This window comes from Peromyscus leucopus, chromosome 6, assembly GCF_004664715.2.
Source record: "Peromyscus leucopus breed LL Stock chromosome 6, UCI_PerLeu_2.1, whole genome shotgun sequence".
Lineage (NCBI taxonomy): Eukaryota > Metazoa > Chordata > Mammalia > Rodentia > Cricetidae > Peromyscus > Peromyscus leucopus.
The window spans coordinates 37,875,405-37,900,416 of NC_051068.1; the positions used below are offsets into that span (position 1 = coordinate 37,875,405).

At 34.8% G+C, this 25,012-nt stretch overlaps 1 protein-coding gene across 3 annotated transcripts in view; it reads left to right on the top strand.

The window, feature by feature from the left end:
* Tsc22d2 (TSC22 domain family member 2) overlaps window positions 1–25,012 on the top strand; it is a 51,327-nt gene that overhangs the window by 18,992 nt on the left and 7,323 nt on the right. For 2 of the 3 annotated variants that reach the window (XM_028882161.2, XM_028882162.2), the window contains one exon: window positions 24,768–24,819. In XM_028882161.2, the coding sequence (XP_028737994.1) occupies window positions 24,768–24,819 (52 nt within the window). Of the gene's footprint in view, window positions 1–4,103; window positions 4,232–24,767; window positions 24,820–25,012 lie in introns of those variants that run through there. The other variant, XM_028882164.2, reaches the window with a different exon arrangement.

Sequence of the window (25,012 nt, forward strand, 5' to 3'; positions counted from 1 at the left end):
CATCCTATTTTCAGGGTCATGGTAATTATTTTCAGGGTGAAATTTATTATTTATTTATATCTCTCACCATATTTTAAGAAAACCAAATCTTTAAATAGTACAAAATTGTGTAAATCAATTCACTAAGCTATTTTACAAAATCTTGGACGTGATAGCAAAGATTTGTTAGGAAAAGCTTATCATTGGACTTGCTCAGACTAAAAGAAAATTTAAATACACCCTAAAATTACTGAACTAGAACAAATATATCTTTCTTTTGTTATTGTTTTGTTTTTCCATTGTATTCCTAGACAGTTTAAAAACTTAGGTTCATACTTCTTCAGTGTATTTAAACTCATGTGTACATAAGTTTATAAGCCTTTTGGGAAGAAATATTAGATGAAATTTTATTTTATTTTTTTAAGATTTGGAGTAGTGGGAGAGATATATACGGCTGACTTAAACTGTAGATGGCATTCTTTAGGTGCCTGCACACACATTCTCAAACTAATACCGCAAATAAGTCTTTGAATATTTTGGTTTTGGTAATTGATAAGAGAACTTGTAAATGCTGTGGATTATCAAAAATTAGCTTCTGTGTTTGGACTGTAGTTGGCTGTTTCTAAAATATTTGTTATATTTGGAAGACACAAAGTTTAATAGATGAAAATAATTACAGTTTTTTATCTTTTGCTAAATATCCTTTAAAAATAGCATTTTCCTGTTCAGAATTTGAAGATTCATTATTATAAATAGTAAAAACTTTAGAAGACGCTGCTATTTTTTTTCAGCTTTTTAATTCTATAGTATTTGGACCAGAAATGGTGGTATCCTCCATTTCTGTGCTTTAAAGTATGTGTGCAGGCCGTATGGCTGTCACTGCCTGCAGTTACTTAATGTATACTGTGTCAGGCATAGTAGTAGCACAGGCTTTTTTAAAATAACAGAACTCAGGCAGAGACAGAGGCAGATGGTTCTGAATTTGAGGTCAACCTGAATTTGAGGTCAACCTGGTCTACATAGCAACTTCCAGGGCAGGCAAAGCTACACAGAGGAACCCTCTCTCAAAGAAAATCAACTCAGAGTAAAATATATAGTTTCCTGTTAAAGTATATAGATTTTTTTTATTATATATACTTGAGAAGTATTTAACTGGTCTCCATTTACTTTGTTACTCCATTATATCTTCTACCTCCAATTTCATTTTTTTTTTTAATTTTCTGTTATATCCTTTAGAAATTTAGAAATTTACATAGGGCTGAGGGATGTGGCTTAGTGGTAATGCTAAGTTTGTGTCTAGTGTATGTGAGACCCTGGCCCCAAGCCTCAGCACTTAAAAAGAAAAAAAGGAGGATGAGCAAGGGAAATGACTCAGTGGGTAAAGTGCTTGCCATACAAGCATGAGACCTTAGATTGATTCCCAATGCACACATTTGTGGGGGTGGGGGTGGGGAGCCAGGAATAGCAACACATATCTGTTAGTCCTGCACTGGAGAGGATCCCTGGGATTTAATGGTCAGCCAATGAGAAGGCCCTGTTTCAAAATCTGAGGTCGAGAAGTGAGTGAGGAAGACATTTGATGTAGATTTCTGGTCTCCATATCCACTCCCACATACATGAACACACAAAAATAAAAATTACATATCAGCATGTAGGAGCTTTTTGGTTATTGTCATAATATATTAGACCAGTAATGGCATATTTATTGTAGTTTCTGTGTTAATTTCTGAGAACATGTGGTCTTCCCATGTTTTTATTCCATCAGGAATATTTGGACTAAATGCTTATCTTAGATATTTCTAAGTTCATTTTCCTAATGCGTAATATATGGAACAACTATGTGTAGTGAACTTTTTTGAACAGCAGTGAAATTATGTCTACATATTCATGGGTAGTCTTACAGAATCTTTAGAATATTTTAAAAGAAATATGGTTTATACTTGAAAATGGAGTTGTATATGACTCCAAAGATATGCATTCAAATAGGAAACAGCAAGCTGGGAATATAGCTCTTAGTGGTAGTGCATCCACCAACTTGAAATCCTGGGTTTAACCCCTAGTATTGCAAGGAATTTCCCCAAAAAGTTTTTTGGGGAAATCTTACAGGCTTGTTATTCAGTGTCTATCACTTTTCAAATTAATACTTGGAAATTTTAAGTCATTCATCCTTGCTCTCCTGCTCTTGTTTTGTTCTTGTTTTTTGTTTTGTTTTGTTTCTTTTTCCACAAAGGAAGGTGAAATAAGTGGTGGTAAGCATAAACCTAGTTCTTAACTAAAAACCTTCAACAGCACATTGTCAGCTAGTGGGATTTTTCTTCCTAACAATAGATATATTGTTAGATTATGGTTAACAAACCTTTCTAGGTACTCATAAAAGGAATTTCTAATGTTAACATTTCAAAGGCTGATTAATCTTTATTCATCTATAAGTACTTCAGCTACCTAGATTCATTTTCGAATAAGACTTTTCAAATATGACCCTGTCCTATGTAATAACTAGTTTCTTAAAATGTGTGCTCAATTTTTAAAATTGAAATAGAAGTTTTGTATTTCTTAAACATAGTTTTTAAACTCTGAGATTATTATGTTTGCATAATATCCATATATTTTTTTCTATAAGCTTATCAGTAAAATAACAGAATTTGCTTTATATATGACTAGTTTAATTCTGTTTTCCAAAGGCTTCCTAGGCATTTACTGTAATGCTATGTGTAAGCAAGCCCTTTAACAAAGAGTCAAGCAGACTACTCTTTAAATGGCCAGTTCATTCAAGCCTTCCAGACAAGGAAATTACCAGTGTTATCAATACACATTTCAGGAAGCATTTAGTTCATTAAATAGGACTATATATGTTAGCTTTTTGTGGGATTTTCCCCATAACAGAGTAAATCATCAAAATTAGATATTTTGAAAATATCAAGTGAGTATTTTGACATAAAATTTTTCATGGACATTTGGTGATAATACAGTGATCACAGCTTTGGATAAATAATGGATTTTTGCCTTCACCAGGTGATTTCATTCTAAGCTTACACTTTGGGGAAAAAAATCCAGTTCATATAATTTTAATGACATCAAATGTGTTGTGAGATTACATTTGGAAAGATTGTATTTGTAAATAACCATGTGTGATAGAAAAGTTCCATTCAAAGGTAAAGTCTGTGGCAGCATAATGCACCATATACATTTAAGTCAGATATCCTAAGATAGCTGCAGAGTTTCCTTTTCAAAACTGTCTGGAGTTTTAAACATACTGTTCTTCCTCAATAATGGGTCTCTTTCTTTTTCCCTCCTCTTTGCCCTTCTACCTGTTAAATCATTTTATTTAGAGTGTTAATTTAGGTAAAACTATATCCACAGTTGTTGCCTTTGCTGTGGATCACTGGCAACTAAAAATAAAAATTGGATTATCAGACAGGAGATGTTTTTAATAATGTCATTCTTTAGGGATTGAAATAGGTGCTCAGTAGGAAACTTTCTGGCAAAAAATTAATAATTTAAGAAGATAACTTGTAACAAAGTAGTTTTGGCCATTTTAAAATCTTTACCCAGTTTTTTCAACACCCTTACCAAGATAGTTTCCAGGACCACTGTTGAATAATTCAGGATATACTATTTCTGTACATAAAGCATGGGATAAAGTTTGTTCTTACCAACATGTCTACTTTAATAATTTGGGAGGAGTATAGACAGACAGAGATGTCGGAATAAAAATGGAATGCTTTCTTAAGCGTTGAAGTGATCCATGCAGATTTTTATGATCCTGCCAGTTGCACTAGAGTTTAGAAACATACGTGGATATGGACCAGAGAGTAGTGCTCCAGTGTCATTCTTTAGGGTTAAAACTGTCTATATCAGGTTGATGATGTTAAATCAGAATTTCTGGATCATGATCTTGAACTTTTAATTGGTTCCATTTCTGTTTGACTCTTCACTGATAAGTATCCTGGTGGCCTGAAAGTCCGTGTTGGAATTTTAAGTTTTAAGAATCCAAATCAAATATTTCAAATTATTTTACATCTAAAAATATCAGTTGTGTAATCATGGTAAAACATAAACCTTTGCTATAAACGATTTTAAAGGCTATTTGATTAAAGCACTTATTTACTTAAACTCTTTGCTAGAATTTTTTTTAGAATTCAGCATCGGAGGAGGAATGTGACATAATAATGATCGAAAGCCGAAAGTTTAAAAGTTGTGATGCCCTCACATGGTTGGAGGGTTATTCTAGCTTCTAAGGACTGAATGTTGTCCACAAGAGTGTCTCATCAGGTCATAAATTGGTAAGACTTAATGGATTAGATTTTATGTACTATACCTGATGTTATTGTATTGAGATGACTATATGAACAAAATGAGCACGTTGTATAAATAATAGTATAAAATATAAGTTGAAACTTGGAATTTTAAATACTTGGATTATGTAATCATTTCGGAGTCTCACAAAGCTCAAGACCCTATCTCTGTAGTAGTATTTAATAAATACATTAGTTTAAAAAAGAAAGTGAAATCCTGTATGATAGTAACATTAAATATTTCTGTTGCATCTGTTATAGATGTTTACAGTGTAGTGAAAAGCCCAAAATATTTTGCAGCTGTTTTTCCAGGAAATACTTGAGAAGTAATTCTTTTTTTAAAAAAAGGAATATATCCATTTTTTCGTAAAATAATGTATAAATTAATTTTATTTCTTTGGAGGATTTTACTTTCTTCATAAAGGCCATCTTTAATTGTTTCTAAACACAGCCAAATTTTTCCCCAGTTTTTAATGTTGAGAATACTTAAAATGCCAGTGTCATATAAAAACAGTATATTAGATGTCAGTATATATTTTTGTATATCCTGAAAATTAAATTCTTTCAGAATTCTCTGCTTAGAAAAACAACTTGTTTTATTTACTTTGGTTTGTTTTGTAGAGCTGTGTTTTGATGAAGTGGGCTCTTAGTAAGATTTAACTCAGGATAAGATCTTAAAATTTTTAATCTAAAATTTGTACTTTGAAAATGAAAAAAAGTATGGACTAAGTTATATGTCCATAATTATGTCATTATAGAATTAATGCTCTTATTAAGGTATATTACACATACACTACAAAGCTTATCAAGAACTATTTGGAGTTCTTTCTAAGAAAGCTAAAAGGTGTGGATTGATAGCAACTGAGCCAGCCACTGTAGCGTTTCAGCTTTGTCCTCAGGCAGACATAGATCTTTGTCCACTATCTCCTTATCCATACTCTTGCCTACTCTGTCTTTTGAGTAATATCCTGTTACTTCCAGTGCAGTTTTCTGTAACTTCTCTATAAACTTAAATTCCTTCAAGTAGTAATTGTGAGTCTGGAAAGAAAACAAACCAGTAAGTTCTTTTTTATTCTATATACTTCCTGTTCTTTTTCTATAACAAATTTTTACAACTCAATCAAAAATGATTTCTAATTTCTCTAATGTATATTTAATAGTTAAAGGCTTCAGAAAATTGCAAGTTTTAGGAATTTGAAGTACAAGTATGTGTGCAGTCTTATGTAAAAAGTTAAGAGCATTTGTCCTATCTCAAGAATAGTTAATACCAATAGTGAAAGTCTTGGGTGGGGGCTTAGTGGCACCCGCCTTTAATCCTAGCATTCTGGAGGCCCAGTTTGAGACCATCCTGGTCTAACATAGCAAGTTCCAGGACAGCTGGGACTACATAGTGAGACAGACCCTCTTTGAAAAATAATAAGCAAACAAAGTGAATGTTTTGTGTTTTAAAGGCAAGCCTGGTTTGTCACCCAAGTGTATGATCTACAAGAGGAGTTTTTAACAAATGCATTGATCCTATTGATTTTCACTAATGATAAACCCGATAGATAGAACAAATCAGAGCATAGCTGCTTTAGTTTAAAAAATCTCATACAGCTGGGTTTGGTGGCATGTGCCTTTAATCCCAGCACTTGGGAGGCAGAGGAAGGGGGAATCTCTGAGTTTGAGGCAGCCTTGTCTACAGAGCCAGGATGGCACAGAGAATCCTTGCCTAGGGGTGAGGAGTGGGGGGAATCCCATACTGTAAATCCTTGTTCAAGTGTTGATTGGATTTCTCTATAAATTAGTTGTGCTTTTGCTGCTACTGTACTCGGTGTTCTTGGTACGTTACTCATTTAATTTTTCTAACTCATAATTATATAGATGCCATCTATTGATATCCCTGATGGGGACTTTTGCTGTTTTGTTTGGATGTTTGGTTTGAAGCAGGGTCTCACTATGCAGCCCTGACTGGCCTGGAACTTGATATGTAGACAGGGTAGCCTTGAACTCACAAAGATTTTCCTTCTTTCTACCTCCAGGATGCTATTATTAAAGGTATGCATGACCATGCCTATCAGATTTTGTTGTTTTGCAGAGAAGGAATTGAGGCATAGAGAGATGGAATAATTGTCATATAACCATTAAATGATGGTACTAGGAGTCAAGTTTATCTCTCATTGGAATATGTATAGATTCTCATTCCATATCAGTATGCTTACATGGAGAGTAACACTAGATAACTTGGTACATAAGTTTATATTATACAAAGACATGAATACATAAATTTAATTCATATTGAACTTGTGTGCAATGTGTCATTCTCTTACAAAATCATCTTTTAAACCATAAAGTATTTACAAAATACATGTTGTGAGTTGTATAGTGTTTAAAATTGTTTTTGCATTAGAAAACATTCTGTCCAAGTTTAATGTTTATGATTATAAGCAAATAAATGTGTATTACAATTTTTTTTAAAAAAAGTCTTGAGCCTGCAAGTTTAGACAGTTTAGAGGCAAAGGTGCTTAACACCAAGCCCAGTGACCTGAGTTTGATCCCCATGATTGTAAAAGTGGAAGGAAAGAACCAACACTTACAAACTGTCCTCTGACTTCCATGTTCACACCATGGTATCTTCATGTGTGTGCACATACACAAACACATCCTAAATTAAATAATGTGAACATTAAAGTCTTAGTACCTATTAGAATAGTATTAAATGAAATTATTAAGAAATTCACCCTTGCCAGGCAGTAGTGGCACATACCTTTAATCCCAGCACTTGGGAGACAGAGGCAAGCTGTGTGTTCGAGGACAGCCTGGTCTACAGAGTGAGTCCTAGGACAGCCAGAGCTGTTAGACAGAGAAACCCTATCTCAAAAAACAGAAGAAGAAACTCACCCTTTAATAATGAAGTCTTATAAATAGCAAACATTAAGGAGACTCTTCTAAAAGCTCTAATTGCATTTATTTCCTCAGATAGTGGGAAATATATGTAAAACTCTGCTAAATGCTTCATAAGAATTTCTTATTTTGTGAATTTTTCACTTTGTTGTAAATAATTCTATTGAAAAAACTTTTATACATTTTTAAACATTTATAAAGCAAAATTTCTTTTAGGTACATAAACCTTTAATCCTTGTGTGTGCTTTAAACATACCTGTTTGGTTTTGATTTTATATCTCATTGAGCTCTAAACCTTATAACCTTTTCTCTATCTTTTAAATATAGAAAACTATTAAATGTTTTAAAGTTCTGTGTGTCTGAATATTTCTTAAAGCCAGGCATGGTGGTACACACCACTAATCCTAGCACTTAGAGTGGAGGCAGGAGAATTGAAGAGTTTGAAAGTATACAGACAACTTGATATCTAATCAGAATATGCAAATCTTATCTTTAAACTATTTTTTAGAATACATTTATTCCTCACCTTTTTTAGTAATAACACATTTGTGTTTTCAAAACGTGATCTCTACTGAGCTGGCTCTGTTCATTGCCTATGGCTTTCCTTGGCAAATATTTCATGTTTTTGTCATCTCTGAATTTCCAGAGTCTCCATGTCAGCTTAAAGATGACTCTTACAGCTTCACATAATTGTCCTTTCAAGGGCTTCCCACAGGGAATCTAATTTTGCCACACATTACCTGGCTTTCAAGCCTTCCTTTGGATATCAGTGGAAGTTCCCATAGCCACTCAATGCTTAAATTCTGCATGGTTGCAAAGCCAGCATCAAGTAATACCAAAAAGATGATTACTGCCACATAATATATGTATAAGAGAATATTAGCTGCACTTCAAATTCTATGAAAATACTGAAGAAGGTGCATTGTCTAGTTTCTGTTTTGTAAATAGAGGCTTCAGTTCATAATCATTTAAGTTATAGTAGTACTAATAAAAACATAGTTCTGAAATGGTGAGGAGGCATGGCTTAATAGAAATCACAAGATGTCTTCTCTTTAATTATTGATTGTATTGTGCCCAAATCCAATGCAAAAGGAATGAAGTGTTGGAATTTCACCAGGCGGTGGTGGCACACACCTTTAATCCCAGCACTCAGGAGGCAAGAGGCAGGTGAATCTCTGAATTAGAGGCCAGCCTTGTCTATAGAGTGAGCTCCAGGACAGCAAGGCAACACACAGAAACTCTGTCTTGAAAAAAAGTGTTGGAATTTCTTCATGCTCCCAAATCTCATTTCCTAAGAAGTCCTACTTGTTGACAAGGCATCTTTGAAAGGCATTATGAACTATCTTTATATCATCTAACTAAATCTTCACATCTTTGTCCTGCTCTGCTCACTTGGTTTCTTTTACTTTCTCTTAGACTCATTTCTGATTGAATTGTCAAAGAGATTGAGTTGGAGGCCAACCTTGTCTGTAGTTGAGAGAACTCATGGATAGGCATTTATGAAATGATTATGCAACTCAGAATCTGTGATTATAATTTGTAAAGTCTTTAAAAATTTTTATCTGAAAGATTAGGAGTTTTGAAAGTCAACCTTGTTTTCCATGAAATGATGAATTTCACTGGCATATACATCATTCAGTTGCCTGTGGCATATAGAAACTGCTATCTATTCCTTTTCTCAATGAATAAAACCAAATGCAAAGAACATTTTAAAAAGGGGTATGCCATTAAAGGCCAGGCTCACAACCGAACAGAGTATGGAGAGCTGTAATTATTGACTTGACTTCCACTAATTTTAGTAGGGAGAGAAGCTTCTTGAGGGCTGCCTGTTTTTAACTGTGCCTAGGAGACTCTTCTAGTCCTTTCTAGTAGTTCAAATACCTGATTAGTTTCTTACATCTTTGTCCGACCAACCTCCGCATGCCGCCAATTCAAACTGAACTTTACAAGTGTAATTAGATAATATATTAAATATTACAAGTTGTGTTTCATAGTTTTCTTTGAGAAATATGTTGAATATTAGTCATAGGCAGCATATGTAATAACACCCCTGAGATGGGTAGTTCCTGCTGTTGAGATTTAATTTAAGAGGGAACATTTGATAGAGACAACAAACAAAATTGTCTGTTGAAGAATCAGAAGTAAAGACTATTGACAAGACTAATGAAGGCCTGAATTAAAGGCTTCATCTCAGATACTTATCTCTTTTATCTCAATTAATATAACAAATTTCAGATCATGATAGAAATTTAGAATTCATCTTAAAGACTTTACAGGAAACTGGGGCCACCAAGATGATTCAGTGGATAAAGGCACCTGCCACCACATTTGATATCCTGAGTTCAGTTCTTGGGATCCACATAGTTAGAGAGAACCAACCAAATCTAAGTCATCTGACTTCCATACAGACATACCCCACACAGAAATAATGTATAATAAAGTTTTTAAGCATTCTACATAAGCTGATATGAACTGCTATTATGAAATTCTGCTGTGTGATACATCTAAATTTTACTGTTATCTCCTTATCATTTCAGAAACTTGGATCCAGTTTTAACTGAGAAAAAAGTTGTTTGTAGTTAAAAGCTGACCATGTACTACTTTGAGTACAATTCTCCTTGAATGAAAAAAAAAAAAAAAACCCAACTTGAAACCCTTTGTATTTTCCTAGTGCTGGGCCAGACTCTTATATGCAAGTCTAAAGCAATAAATGACTAGGATCATAAATGGTTTAAGCAAAGTAGCACTGTATCTCAATGTTACTGGGTATTTTTTTTTCTTTTAGTAATTTATTGTTGAAATTTCACACAACACTAAAGGAAGATCTGGACAATTTTTTAATTACACTTTTAGCACATTTTATGTTGAATTAAATGAATCTGATATATTTCAGTGGCCATTAGTGATTTCTTTCCACAGAAATTATATTTTATACAGTAAAATTCTGACAGTCTAGGGATTAGAGTTTTATTAATGTTTAGTCTACACAAATGCTGTTTCATAAGCCTTAATATAAATTTCAATCTCAAGTTAATTTTATTAGAATATATTTTGGAATTGCATGAAGTCTTAACATTTGGCTACAAGAAATCAAAGTAAATCTAGTAGGCTATAATTAGTATTGTTTAAAATTCTTTCGGATAACAGTAAAACATGCTTTTTAATAACTAATCATAATTAATACTTTTATTATACTTTGTGGCCTCAGGAGCTTAGTTCTTACTTTGTAGTTTAAGACAAATTAAGAAAATTGACCTTACAGTGTCAGAAGAATAAAGTAACTGTTTCAAACAGTGGAAGAAACTAATTGAAGTTTGTGGAGTTTTCTGTTGTTGTTGTTTTTAATCATAAGTCCCCTTGATAGGCTTCCTTTAAAATAGTGCAGCTGTGACCCCACTTTACAAATGTGGCTGGTCATAGTATGTTAAGTCCCTAGGATCCACCCCTCTAGTAAATGGGTAGAATTGAAATTTAAAAACACCTGGAGGCTGAGACAGGAGGATCCTGAATTTGAAGTTAACCTGGGTTATATAGCAAGATTCTGTCTAAAACAAAAGCATCTTTTTTCTAATTCAAAAGTCTATGCTCTTGAAAATGAATATTCTTTTGAATTCAATTTTTTACTTACACAACAGATGAGAGATAAGCTGTTTTACTTCCATTCCCATAATGGCTACCCCACCATGAGCTAGAGAACAAAGAGGACTTTAGTAGTAGTGAAATGATGACTTGGATAGCATTATGCTTAATCTGTGCTGTCTTTTATTAAGTCCATGTAGTTTTTAAACATCTCAACTGTAAAACATTGGTTGGTTTATTAAAAGACAAATAAAGAGCACAGTGTGTTGATATATACCAGAAATCACCACACTCTAGAAGCTCCAGGAGTAGGATTGCAAGTTTGAGACCAGCCTGGGCTACCTGAAAATCCTAAGCCAATAGAGATCAGATACTTTTCCCCAGTAAAGAATACTGTTCATTTCCTTAGGGAATAATGGCTTTGTTTGGTGGTGTCTTTTTAATCCAAAAGAAACAAGCAATTACATATTCAGAAATTTCAAGCTATTCTCTTATTCTTCTGGGTTTAACTCAGTTGAAACAATCCCTTGACAACCTTCATTTTATGTATTACTGCCCTGGACTTTGGGGGTAGATTATCAATGAAGGGACATAATAGCAAGGAAAAATGAGTGATCTAAAAACAAATGTTTTAGTTGTGCAATCTTAATCTTAAAACTCTTATTTTTGTCATCTATTATCCATGGAATTAGAATTTTTCTAGAAGGTGGGTTTAAATATCTTTTGTGTCAAGAAGTTGGCATAAATGAAAATAATAACTATAAAATAGATAAAAATTATGTACTCTTCACTGTTATTTGAATTTTACTTTAGTTTACAAAGGAATGGTCTCATTTTCATTTTGATCAAGCCTTGATCGAGAGGATCTATTCAAAAATGGCTGTTCAGCTGTTAGGCTCTTGACAAAGAGGAGATAGTTTGAGGCTATTGAATAAATAATACTCCTAAGAACTATATATGCTTTCCCACACCCATCTTATTCCATAACTTTTTCTGTCTTCTATAGTGTATTTGCTATTTTATCTTAGCTTTAAGCATGCTCATTTTCTACCACAGTTGAGCTAGCTACCATTCTTACAAGTCTCAGATCTAGAGCTCTCAGACTGAGTCTCTTCTGGAGTTTATATACCTAATCCCTATAGTCTTCTTTCTGTATCTCTCTTCCAGGCTCTACATTTTAAAACTAAATTACCCTCTTCCCTGCCTTACCTACAAATCTAGTTGCCTTCATCATGACACTACCATTGCCCTATTCCTGACAATTCTCCTGGGCTTTGTCCCCGTCATCCTTTGCATTTCTTCACAGTTGAGTCCCTTTCCCTCTTCCATCTGTTTGATCTCTCCTAGTCTCTATGCTTCAATTGTGAAAACTCTTCAGTACACAGCACTGTTTCATACCTGTGAATATCCTGCTATCTGCATCTGCTTCTCTCTTCTTTTAACTTTTTCTACCATTCGATTACCAATTTCTACACAGAGAAGGGAAGAAAGAATATTTATGTGGATATACAATTTCATAAAACTCTGAAACCAATTGATGAAGGACTATATATCTGATAAGAGTAATTTGCCAAAGGATAAATGACGATGTGAAGTCAGGCTACACTGTATTTACTAATACCATATTTAGTGATCCTGCCACTCTTCAGTGCTGTCAAAATTTCCTTCTAGCCATTGTTCATTGACTGGCATCCTTGATATAGAACAGGTAGAGTATGTAAATGTTATCTAGAAAGATATAAATGCTGATGTGAGGCTTTATAGAAAATAGGAAGTGAAGTTTGTTTATGATTTATAACTTATTACAATGGATTTGGATTATCTAAATTTATATATTAGATACTTGACTGGAAGAACATAAAATAGGGCTGCCTAGATGGCTCAGTGGTTTGTAAAAGTACTTATTTGCCAAGCCAGACAAACCTGAGCTAGATCCCAGGACCTTTGTTATGGAAAGAGAAAACTGACTCCCAGAAGTTGTCTTTTCACCTTGAACATGAACCATTGTGCTCTTCTCACAGGCACAAAATAAGCAAATCAAATGTAATTAAAGTGTGTGTGTGTGTGTGTGTGTGTGTGTGTGTGTGTGTGTGTGTGTACACGTACATACATACACACACTTTGTGTGGTATGTATATATGTATGTATTTATTTGTTATATGTATGGATGTTTTGATTTCATGTCTGTATGTGCACCACATGCATGCCTGATGACCATGGAGGTCAGAAGACATTGAATCCCCTGGAACTAGAGTTACAGACAGTTGTGAGCTGCCATGTGGGTGCTGGGAATCAAACCTAGGTCCTCTACAAGAGCAGCTCATGCTTTTAACCACTGAAGCCATCTCTCCAGCTCCCCCCCCCCGTAAGATATACTTATTTTTATATTGTGTATGAGTGTTTGTATGTGTGTTTATATGAAGAAATCAGTGCAACTTAAAAAAATGGCAATTATTTATCTTCAAACTAAAAATGAGGAATGAGATTAAGGACTATTTCTGCATTCATTTGTTTTGAGTGTAAATTGGTAGTATTGTCAATGTCCAATGTCTAGGAAGAAATACTATAAAGAAAGTTATACAGGAAACAGTTTGGGAAGTGATGTAAAATTTTGTAGAGAAAGAGGCCTTAGAAAATCAGTGCAGCAAGTGACACAGAATTCAAATATACTAATTGTTAAGGTTAGAGACAACTTTAACTTTACAGAAGAGAAAAGTTGAGCTGAGAGCAATAAAAGAATGATAGAATTACCACAGAAGACAGCTTTAGCTCTGAACAGACAGATAGATAGATCAATAATGAGTAAAGAAACCTTGGAGGGTTTAATGAAGTTAAAGATTTCCAATGTAAAATTTGGGCAGGTATTTGAAATGGGGTAAGGAAAGAACATAAGGACTACATGTGGTAAAAATTCTAGCACTCTAGAATTGGAAGTGGAAGCAGGGGAATCAAGAGAATTGAAGGCCCAGGGGCTGAAGAGAGAGCACACTGGTAAAGAACAGTGGTTGCTCTTCCAGAGGACTAGACTTCCAATGCCAGCACCCACGTAGTGGCTTAAACCATCTCTAACTCTGGTTCCAAGGGATCTGGCACCCTCCTCTAACCTCCTTGGGCACTGCATGCATGTGATACACAGACATACATGTAGACAAAACACCCATAGATATAAAATTCAAAATTTTAACTTAAAAGTTCAAGGCTGGGATAATGAGAAGACTCTGTAGGTAAAGGCCAAGCCAAATGACCTGAGTTCTATATCCCAGTATTACGTAGTAGGAAAGAGTCAGTGCCCACAAGTTGTCCTTTTGACCTCAGCATGAACATAAAAGAGGTCAAAGCTAGCCTGTACTAGTGAGCCACTACCCCAAAAACAAAAGAAAACAAAACAAGAATATAAAAAGGTACCATTTGAAATAAATATAAAGGACTTCCATCAGTAAGCTAATTCCTTTTGCAAGGAGAGGAGGCATCTTTTGTTATTGCTGAGAATTTCTAAGTTAATGTTAGGTGAATGTAGCTATTTCCAGAAGATTATTTTTATGCCCCACTACTGATTGAAAATGTATTCTGTCCATGGTTTCCAAAATGGAACACAAATCTTAATGAAGTTTTACATTTGTGTTTTTATTTCTACAGATACTCTTTTCTGCCATGGTTTTTCTTAGGTTGTAATCATTTTTACAGATTTATACCATGAACACCGCCCATGAACCTTAAATAATGAAAAAAAAAATGCTACCATTTCCTCTTAGTTAAGGGAAAAAAATGTTGTTAACCTATTACAGGAGGACTGATCTCTACTCTAAAATGCCTGGCTCTGAATATTTTTTCCTTTCGTAACCCAGCTGAAATCTTTTTAACTCTTTAAATGTTTAAGTATTGAACTTTGTAGGTTTTGTTTGGTTTTTTTATTTTAAGGTTTACTGACATTCTTAGAAGCCAGCTGATCACCAACTTCTATCCCAGTAAACTAAAGGATGGTTTTTTTTTAGAATGTGAATATATAGAACTGCTCTTCAATTGATTCTTTTTCAGCATAATTCAATTATTTCAAGTTTTATCTGATGTTAAGGATCCAGTAAGTGTAGACAATTGTCAGTCAATCGCTCTTTTCTCCTTCTCCAGGAAATAATTTTAAGTACTCAGCACTATGGTATCAATTTTTTATTTGGATCTAAGCCTGTAATATTCACTCCTCAGTAATGTATCGTCAAATGATCTAATTGCTGCTGTGCAAACACTAAAATGAAATCTCTTTCAAGAAAACCTTTTTAAATGTAAGCACTTCAGCATTAGTGAAAATGCCACTCTTCTCCTACCTCTTTCTCACACCCTTCCTTGTTCTAGTCTGACTCAGAAGGAAGAAGTAAGTTTTAAGTCTTGTCAGATCTTAGCCTAATGTTAGTGGGATAAGAAGCAAGTAGAGGGCTGGGGAAGTGGTTCAGAAGGCAGGGTGCTTGCTGGAGTTCTGAGCTCAGTACCTGGCATGATAGAATCAACTGGCATGATGGTGCGTGTTGTGTAATCCCAGCACCTAGGAGGTGGGAAGTCAAAGCCATCCTCAGCTATACATAGAAAGAAAGGAAATGGAGTTGGGGAGTAAGTTAGTAAATAACATCATTCCTCTTGAGTAGATATCCCAAGTTCTTATAACATTAAATTATTTAACTTCGAGTAATAGGATATTAATCCTTTTTCACTGATTTGGATACAGTACTACTCAAGTTTTACTTTGTATCCATCTTCAGTTTTTCCAGGCAAAATTCACATGTACTCTATTTTCAACATTTTAATAGAAAAAAATGTTCCACTAGCTTGTTTGTTTACATTTATTTAGTTTGTGTGTGAATGCACGTGTGCCATGGTACACCTGTGGAGGCCAGAGAACAATTTGTAGGAGTTGATTCTGCCCTTCACTCACTCGTCTAGAGCAACTCCACAGAACTATTTCAGAACCTTACTGACAGATACTAGGGTGACCCCCTCACACACACACACTCTCCAGTATCATATTTAGAAATGGAGAAGGATACAGAAAAAGAAGATACTGTTAATCCTGGTTTTATCGTCTTCACAATTCAGCTGTTGTCATGTTTTCATTAAGTTTGTAGACTGAACAAATAGCGCTAACAGTCATAAGCAGTGTTCTTAAATAGGATCAATTCTCCCTAAATTAAGGTCCTAAGTTTTGCAAATCATAGATGTCACAGTAAGTTCTGTTTCGTATATTTAATAAAATGCCTTATTCTGGACCAGTGAGATGGCTCAGTGGGTACAAGTGTTTGCCATGTAAGCCTGACAACTTCAGTTTCATCCCTATAACCCACCCAGTGGAAGGAGAGTCTCAGAAGTTGTCTTCTGCCTCCATGTGCATGCTGTAGCACATGTATGTCTGCACTCACACAGAATAATAATAAATACAATTTTAAATGCCTGATTTTCAGTCAGCAAGATAGCAGTGACTCAGCGGATAAGGGTGCTGCTGCCAAACCTAAGAACCTAAGTTCAGTCCCTGGGAACCACATGGCAAAAAGAGGGAACCTACTTTCTTAAGTTGTCCTCGGACTGGCTTTTAGGCATCATGGCATGTGCGCGCGTGCACGCGCACACACACACACACACACACACACTTTTTTTTTTAAGTGGAAAAGTAAAAAAAGAACAGCCCTATTTTGCAGGATGAAATAATCCCTAGAGACAGTGGTGTCAGTACCTCCTCCTTTCCTTCCCCTTTTCCCGTTCCCTGTTAATTTTCCTGCAGCCATGGGCTCATGTCTTGAGTTTATGCTGCCCAAGGAAATAACTTCTTAAGTCACATTGGAATGTGTTTCTCCTATATTCTCCAACATATAGTGAAGTTAGCCTTCTGTCTCTGGTTTCCATTTGCCTACCTTTCCAAACAGCTACTGTGTGTGAGTGTGAGTATGAGAGTGTGTGTGTGTGTGTGTGTGTGTGTGTGTTTGGTTTCTTTGTACACATACAGAAGCAGATGCAATATATTCCTTTGTATGATAATATATTGTGTACACAATGTGTCTTTAGTTTTAAAGATGTTCTGTACATTGTCCCCTCCTCAGTAAATAGAAAGGGCACCCCCATCCCAGAGATGTGTACTGTTCAGTTAAATACATGGCTACGCCATGAAAAAAAACTCTTCATGTTGGCATTTTTAGAGATGCATGTCATTCAGTTAAATAGATAGCCATGATTTAACCAGTTTTCCATTGATAGAAGCCTTGCTGTTAAAACAGTACTGTAGTGGCTGGAGAGGCGGCTCAGTGGTTAAGAGCACTTGCTGCTCTTCCAGAGAACGCTGATTTAATTCCCAGAACCCACATGGCACCTCACACATGCAACATCTGTAACTCCAGTCCCTGGGGTCTGTCGGCCTGCATGGGCACTGTACTCACATGGAACACAGGCATACATTCAGGAAAAATACCCATATAGATAAAATAGAAGTAAATAAAATCTCAAAAAAATGTAAATAAAACAGTGCTATAATGAGTAGCCTTGTTAAAGTGGATTTCTGTGAGTGTGTGCATGAGAAATAAATTTTCAGATACAGGATTGCTAGTTCAAAGAATGAATAAATAAGGGAGAAGGAAAATTGGGTGGAGAGTCTGAATGAAAGATGTTATTATGTTGTAGTTTTAATTTGTATTTTTATTATGATTAAAATAATATTTTTCATATCTTCTTTGTTTGGTTTTGTTTGGAGGACAAAGTCTCACTGTGTAAACCAGTCTGGCCTTTTAAAATATTATGTGAGTGGTCAGTATGAATTTTTCTGTTTTTCTATTGGACTCAGAGTCTTTCAGATTTCTAAAAGTACTTTATATAGAGAAAAATTATAGAAGACATTTTTTGCTTTTCTATATTTTTCAGACATAATTAGGCCTTTCTCATTCTTAAAGATATTCTGAATGAGTGTTTTTGAACCCACTAATACAAATTACATGGTTGACTTTTAGACAAAGGGAAGTTTAAGTTAGGAAAGAAACATTGAATGATTGCATATTTTTTATGTATATGCCTCGAATTTATTTTCTTATGTGAATATGTTTTTTAATTTTTTTTAAATATAAGAAATTTCACAAACATATATACATATAAATAGGGGACGCATGAACTCATCAACAGTGTCTCCCATGGATAATCTTCTGTGACTGTACCTAACAGTATCTAAATTATGTGCCCTGACATGGGTACATAAAATCCACATGTATCCTTGCCTCCTTTTAAACATTTGTTGTCCTGGCCAGGAATTTGACCTAAAATTGGCTGACGAATTTTCCAAAAAAATTTGAGGGATTAGTGAACAAGATTTTCTTAGAAAATGCTAACTATGAACATCAAGCTTTGCATAAATTTTTACCTCAGTTTTTAATAGTTCCTTGTGCACAGTTTGTACACCCTTGTTAACTCTAGTTACTTGAGAAAATAATAACACCTAAATCTTTTTTTTTTTTTTTTTTTTTTTGGTTTTATCGAGACAGGGTTTCTCTGTGTAGTTTTGTGCCTCTCCTGGAACTCACTTGGTAGCCCAGGCTGGCCTCGAACTCACAGAGATCCGCCTGACTCTGCCTCCCGAGTGCTGGGATTAAAGGCGTACGGCAACACCTAAATCTTGTAATAGCTTTATGCCTGATTGCTCGAGATAAATAATAACTATAAAAATCACTTGTGATCCAGGCACAGGATCACATGCTTGTACCCCCAGTATTTACTTAATAAGACTGAGGGAAGAGGATTATAAGTTTAAAGTCAGTCTGGGATGCATAGTGAGACCGTTTCAAACCCCCTTACCCCTTTACTTATTTTAGGTTACTACTAATGAAAATTCTCCATTGAGCATTTTTCTGGCAGTTCTTTTAATCATTAAATTGAGCACATTATTTGTTTTATATTAGTAGAATTTATGGTCAGTTTTTAAAATATATAAAATTTTGAATGCTCAGTTTAATTTTACCTCTCTATATGTATGTGTTTTCCTAGGAATAGAACCAAAGACTTTACATAGGCTGAGCAAGAACTATATTTATAATCATTTAGCTGTATTTTCTTCTTAACCCAGAAATTTGGATTTGCATTTGTCTGGAGATTAGTTCTACATGAATTTTACTTTTTTGGACTCCTTTCAGGGGGGAATTAACTGTTAAACTGTGCATTTTAGGCTGCTGTGAGCTGGAGAAATAGTCTTCCCTAGGAAGAGCCCACCAGTTGATTATCCACCACCAAATAGCCTTGAAAACATACATCCAAGTAAAAACATATAGACTGAGCAAGTTGTACTTAGAGTATCATGTGTATGTGTGCATGTATGTAACACCCAGCACTTAGACAGAGGCAGGCAGATCTCAAGGTAAGGCCAGCCTGATCTACAGAGTGAATGCCAGGATAGCCAGAGCTACACACAGAAACCCTGTCTTGAAAAACAACAACAAAAATAAAAAGAGGCCATGAATTTGAAAGAGAGCAAGGAGGAGTGGGAATACAGGAGGCTTTGGAGGGATCAAATGGAAGGAGGAAATGGTATACAAGTATATTTAACCTTCAGTCTTGTTGAATTGTAGGTTAATTAGACTTACTCTTTTGCAATCAGCACCTTATAATTGTGTTTTTTGTCTTAATAACTGTGCATTTCTTAAAAAACAGGCAAAATGCTTTCTGGGTTTGAATTAATGTTTTAGTGTTACTATTATTGTATCTCTTCTATTAAGAAATGGTGGGAATAAAGTCAGTAAAAAGAAAGTAGATGACTTATTTTCATCATATGACTTCTGAGTGGTATAGGACTTAGCTCCTAACAGCTAGCTTCCTCCTGTCATGATTGGTGAAGAGTCACTTTTACCTGATTTGCAGAAGAAAGCTTGGGCACAAAGAATCAGGATGGCCAACTCAAAGGAATTAATTCTAATTACAGAAGATTTGATTCTGTAATTTCAAGAATTCCTTTACTGTATTTGTCACTGTGAATGTGACTCCACAGAAAATTAGAAGGATCTTTGAGTAAAAGCAAGGTAACTTTTCTACAGTTTCCTTTTTACAGATACATAGAATTTTAACATATTAACTCTGACAGACCAGAACATTTTAGTTCTTATCAAATAGGCAGACTATGCTGCCTGTCCAAAGATCACTGAGCAAATGCCCTTTCTAAGAAGTTTCCTCCCTTATTCTGAGAGCGGAACTACTTCTGGGAATGTGCTAGATAAGATAAATTACATGTTACAAACACTGTTTAATCTTTGGATCCATGCTCACAGTTTCACAGCTAACATTTGGTGTTTATTTAAAGCACTCTTTAACATACACAGCTCAGGATTTATTTAGGTCACTATAGATAGGTGCTTTCTTTCACACGGAAAGAAAAGTCATGTATTTTGACAATAGGTCCAGGTTTGAAATCTACCATTATAAGTTACCTGGCCTTGGTTCCCTCATTTATAGAATGAGGGTGTTACCCAGGCTTATTGATAATTATAGGCCTGCTATAAATTAAATTGTCATAAACATTCTTTCCTCTGCTTTATCATTTTGTTCACTGCACTTAAATAGAAAAAAGACCGGAGACTGAATAGTAAAACTATGTTCACTTGAAGAAATACTTTTGCACTGCTCTTTTATTGTTTCTGTTCTTAGTTTAGACAAGTAACTGTACCGTGCCAGTCTGCTTTATTATAGATAAAGCAAAAGGTACTTCTCATGATGTTTGAAAAAGTGAAATCAAGTTAGATGACCTTGTCTTCACTGATTTCACTTGTAAAGTCCAGGTTCTTTCTGCCCTCTTATCTTCTCCATGAAGCTACACGTTCTTAATCATGACCACTTGCTAAAGAGTAAGGACACCTGGGAAGAAAAGTAGCTGGTAGGAGTCAGCTGGCATGAATTAGAATGACATGAAAAGCCACACTACCTATTGTAGCATGGTTACATTCAAGTGACTCCTGCCTTTTCTGTGACTAAAACTATAATTAGCTTTATTTGAACACTGAATTCAGGGCTAAGCATGTAGCTGGTAATTCTTATCTTTCCTCGGACCTATATTTTTGTTTATTGCCTCTGTGTCTAGAACTTTCAACTTATTGATAAATGCTGATCAAGATTTTTTTCCCTAAAAGACTTTGCCCGGCCGGGCGGTGGTGGTGCATGCCTTTAATCCCAGCACTCGGGAGGCAGAGCCAGGCGGATCTCTGTGAGTTCGAGGCCAGCCTGGTCTACCAAGTGAGCTCCAGGAAAGGCGCAAAGCTACACAGAGAAACCCTGTCTCGAAAAACCAACAAAAAAAAAAAAAAAAAAAAAAAAAAAAAAGACTTTGCCCATAATTGAAAATTATCCTTTGGCTTTATTTTGCACTTCTAGTTTATAATAATAAGATTCTGAGCGCTTCATTTCTTCAATATTTCTGGCAATGATTATGGTACTTGGTTTAAACAGACTTACTTCAGTTTGAGAGAGAGAGAGAGAAAAAAAAAAAAAAAGAGAGAGAACATGTGTGCACCACTCCCAGTCTAAAATGGTACCTAATTGTATAATGGGTAGACAAACTATATGAACAGACTGCAAAAAAGACAGAAGAGCTTTCTTTGAGGAGCTTAAAATTTGAAACTGATTAAATATCAAAATATGATATGGTGAATGTAATAATAAAAAAATCAAAGTACAAATCAACATTAAATGAAGAAAAGTTAAAGGGAGATATATCCTGCTTCATTGATCAGTCATAATTTTAAGGAAAGTGAATCTCTGGGCTGAACACCACAGAAAACATTACCTTCTTTGGAACTGTACTTAAGGCAACAGTATTAGTATCTTCATTAAAAATCTGACTACTTAACTGGTGGTTCCCAAAACCTAAGTTTTTATCAGAGGGGTTATTAAGATATATTAACTGTCCTCATTCCAAGAGTGTCTAATTCAGTAGTTCTTAGGCAGATCCAGATATATCCATTTCTAGGAAGTTCCCAGGTAGTGTTGCTACATCTGGTTAAAAAGAACTTCACTTGGAAAACTAGTTGATCTAAATTCAAAGAATTTTAATGGCTTCCTAATACAAGCCATTAGCTGTTTGAAATCAGATTACTGCCATTTCTATTTACTGTCAGAATGCATTTGAGCTCTTACGTATCAGGCACTGTTTACTTCTCTAAAGATAATGGAACGTCCCTCAATAAGCTTAATCTAATAGAATCTAATAGTAGTATTAGGATAGTAAAAATAATCATTACCTTGCATTGACCATTCAGTGTGCCAGGAACTATGCCAAATAGTATGTAAACTCATTTAATCTTCTGAGGATTGGGACATAAAATGCTTATTTGAGGTGGAAAAAAAAAAAGTCAAGAAACTAATTTCCAGGATTCACAATGAGTAAGTAAGTATATTGAGGAACTAGAATTTGCTCTAGTGCTATAGTACCTTCTACACCATCTAAAATTAAAAGTGCATATATTGCAGGACCAGAGGGGAATAGAATAACTGACTTTACTCTAGGACAGCAAAGATACCACAAAATACATGGCCCTGAGTGCCATAAAGGACAAGGGAAAGCCACATGAATTGGAACTACAGATATCTCCATCTGGGGCAGCAGTGTCTGCAAAGCCAAAGAAACCTGAAAAAACATGTAACAGATTACAAATATTACATAAGACTAAAATACATTTTTTTAAAAAGGATAAGAAACCATCTACAGCAAAACTCAAAGTCATGAAGAGTAACAACATTGGGGAGCCAGAGGCCAGCCCTGGGCCACATAGTTTCAGGCCAGCTGGGGTTACATTTTGATACCCTGCATTTAAAAAAAAAAATAGAATTAGGGTTTTGATTGGGGTCTTGTGTTGTTTATTCTTTCTCCTGTAATTTTCATTCACTCTAAGCCAGTGGTTCTCAAGACAGGGTCAGGCAGCAGAATCAGCATTTTCTGGGCACTTATTAGAAGTTCCATTTAGAGCCCAGCAATCTGTTTTTACTAGACCTCCAGATGACTGGTGCATTCTGGTTTGAGAATACTGTACTTGGTATTGAATTGTTGAGTATTATTTAAATAGTTGTAATTGTGTCTATGATTGAAACAGAATTAAAATGTTAATACCTGACGGAATACTTTTCTTCAACATGATCCTTCTATAGCTTACAAATCTATATCTTCTGTTGCTGCAAAGAGACCAGTCAAGACAAGGGTTTGTTAGGTCAGCATTCAAAATGTAGCATGCCCATTAGTCCTTAGCTGTAGTAATGACTTGTAAACTTACTGACTGATTTTAATTAACAAGAAAAGGAAGTTTAAAAAAAAAAAACTCCTTTCATAACTTTTAAACTTTTAATGTTATAAAACTGGTATTAACACTTTAAAGTACTCTTCTTAAACCACATGTATCAAGGAATAAGATGTATTCACACCATGAAATGACTTAAAGTAACTCTTTCTTGGTTGAAGTAATAATCCAGAAAGTATAAACTAGGATTCTCAAGCAAGTACTTGTCTAAATGCCTATCTCCATCTTTATTTGTGATTTTTTTTACTATTTTAGACTAAATAAATCCTTATATATTATATAGTTGGTCAGTAATTTAGTTTCACATAATCTTACTTTACTTTGCACATAACTCTCTAGGAACTGAAAACCCAGCTTATAGACAGTTTTGAGATCTTAAGTATACAGAGCCCTTTGATCTTAGCATCAGCAAAAAGCTAAATAGTACACTATGACCAATGTTGTTAGTGCTCAAATAGACAGCATTTTCTGTGTGTTGGCTGCAAGTACCAAAGGGTTAGAAAAGGCAAGTCCAATGAAGCTTAGACACTGACCCCATTCATTTTACAGATGGGGAATTAAGGTATAAGAACATTAAATTAATGAGTGAATGAGTAGTAGAACCTGGCATGATAGCCTGACCTACGTGGATTAGAATCTAAAAGGCGCAACTACATGGAAAAGAGTGTTTCTGAGCCTCAACCTGGCATAATACCAACAGCCCATACCATTCAAAGTAAAGTATTCTTCAGATACTGTAAATACCAAATTCTTCTCGGGTGTAGTGTGCTCTGTAAATAGTATTTAGTAATGTTTTATTCAAAAATTATTTTTAAAGACCTTTTTTGTGTTGATTCAAGGAAGCATCAGATTTTCTTTTACAACACTAGTTTAAAAACAAAACATTTCTTCCGTCTTTTAAAAATCTAATAAAATATAAACGAGTGTATAGTTTCTTGATACTTTTACTACTTAAAAGATGGGGGAAGCCGGGCGTGGTGGCACACGCCTTTAATCTCAGCACTGGGAGGCAGAGGCAGGCAGATATCTGTGAGTTCAAGGACAGCCTGATCTACAGAGTAAGTTCCAGGATAGGCTCCAAAGCTACACAGAGAAACCCTGGGGGGGGCGGGGAGATGAGTAAATATAAACTATTAATTATTTAATCTTCTGTGTCACTTTATAAATGCCCAGGTAGTATTTGAACTTGTGATGTATACTTAGTAGCTAGACAACTTTGAATTATTTTCAAGAAAAACACATACTTTCTTAGGTGAATTTTGCCAGCAAGTAATTTATAATCAAAGTACCTACATGGGTCTACCAGAATGTTGAGTTCCATTTTAACCAGCCCTTCCAAAATTCTCTGAATTCTCTTTAGAAGCTCTTCCTACACACTTAAAAAACAGATATTTAAAATATAGAATTGATAGAAATAGTCATCATCTGAATTTTAATGTATTAAGACCACCAAAAAGAAAACTCCTAATTGAAATTCAGAGTAAGTTTTAAAGTGGCATATGTATGTCATAACACAAATTATGAATATTGGGATTATAAGGATTTTTAGAAGTCAGCCATGCACCAAAATCCTCATGTAAAAAAGTTGAATCTCTGAGTACTGAATTGCAAAAATATACTTGATAAGTTATTTTTAAATTATCACATTTGATATTGAGTAAAACACAAATGTCTTTTACATTATTCTAAGATTTGGAAGGATGGTTAAATTTTTAAGGATAATTTAATGAAATATTCTAATTTTTTCCAGTGCATCTGGGGGCGGTGTTGTAGCCATTGACAACAAAATAGAACAAGCAATGGTAAGTAGGTTCACAGTTGTCCTTTCACTTCACTATTGGTCAAGTCCAGATCACAGAAACCTAATTTCTTTAAGCCAAAAATTACCTTCTTTGATATCAAGATTTAGAAGATGCTAGAACATTGAAAATTTGTAGTCCACAAGTACTAATTGCGTAAATTGTCCTTCCATCTGATCACGTCATACTTTGTGTG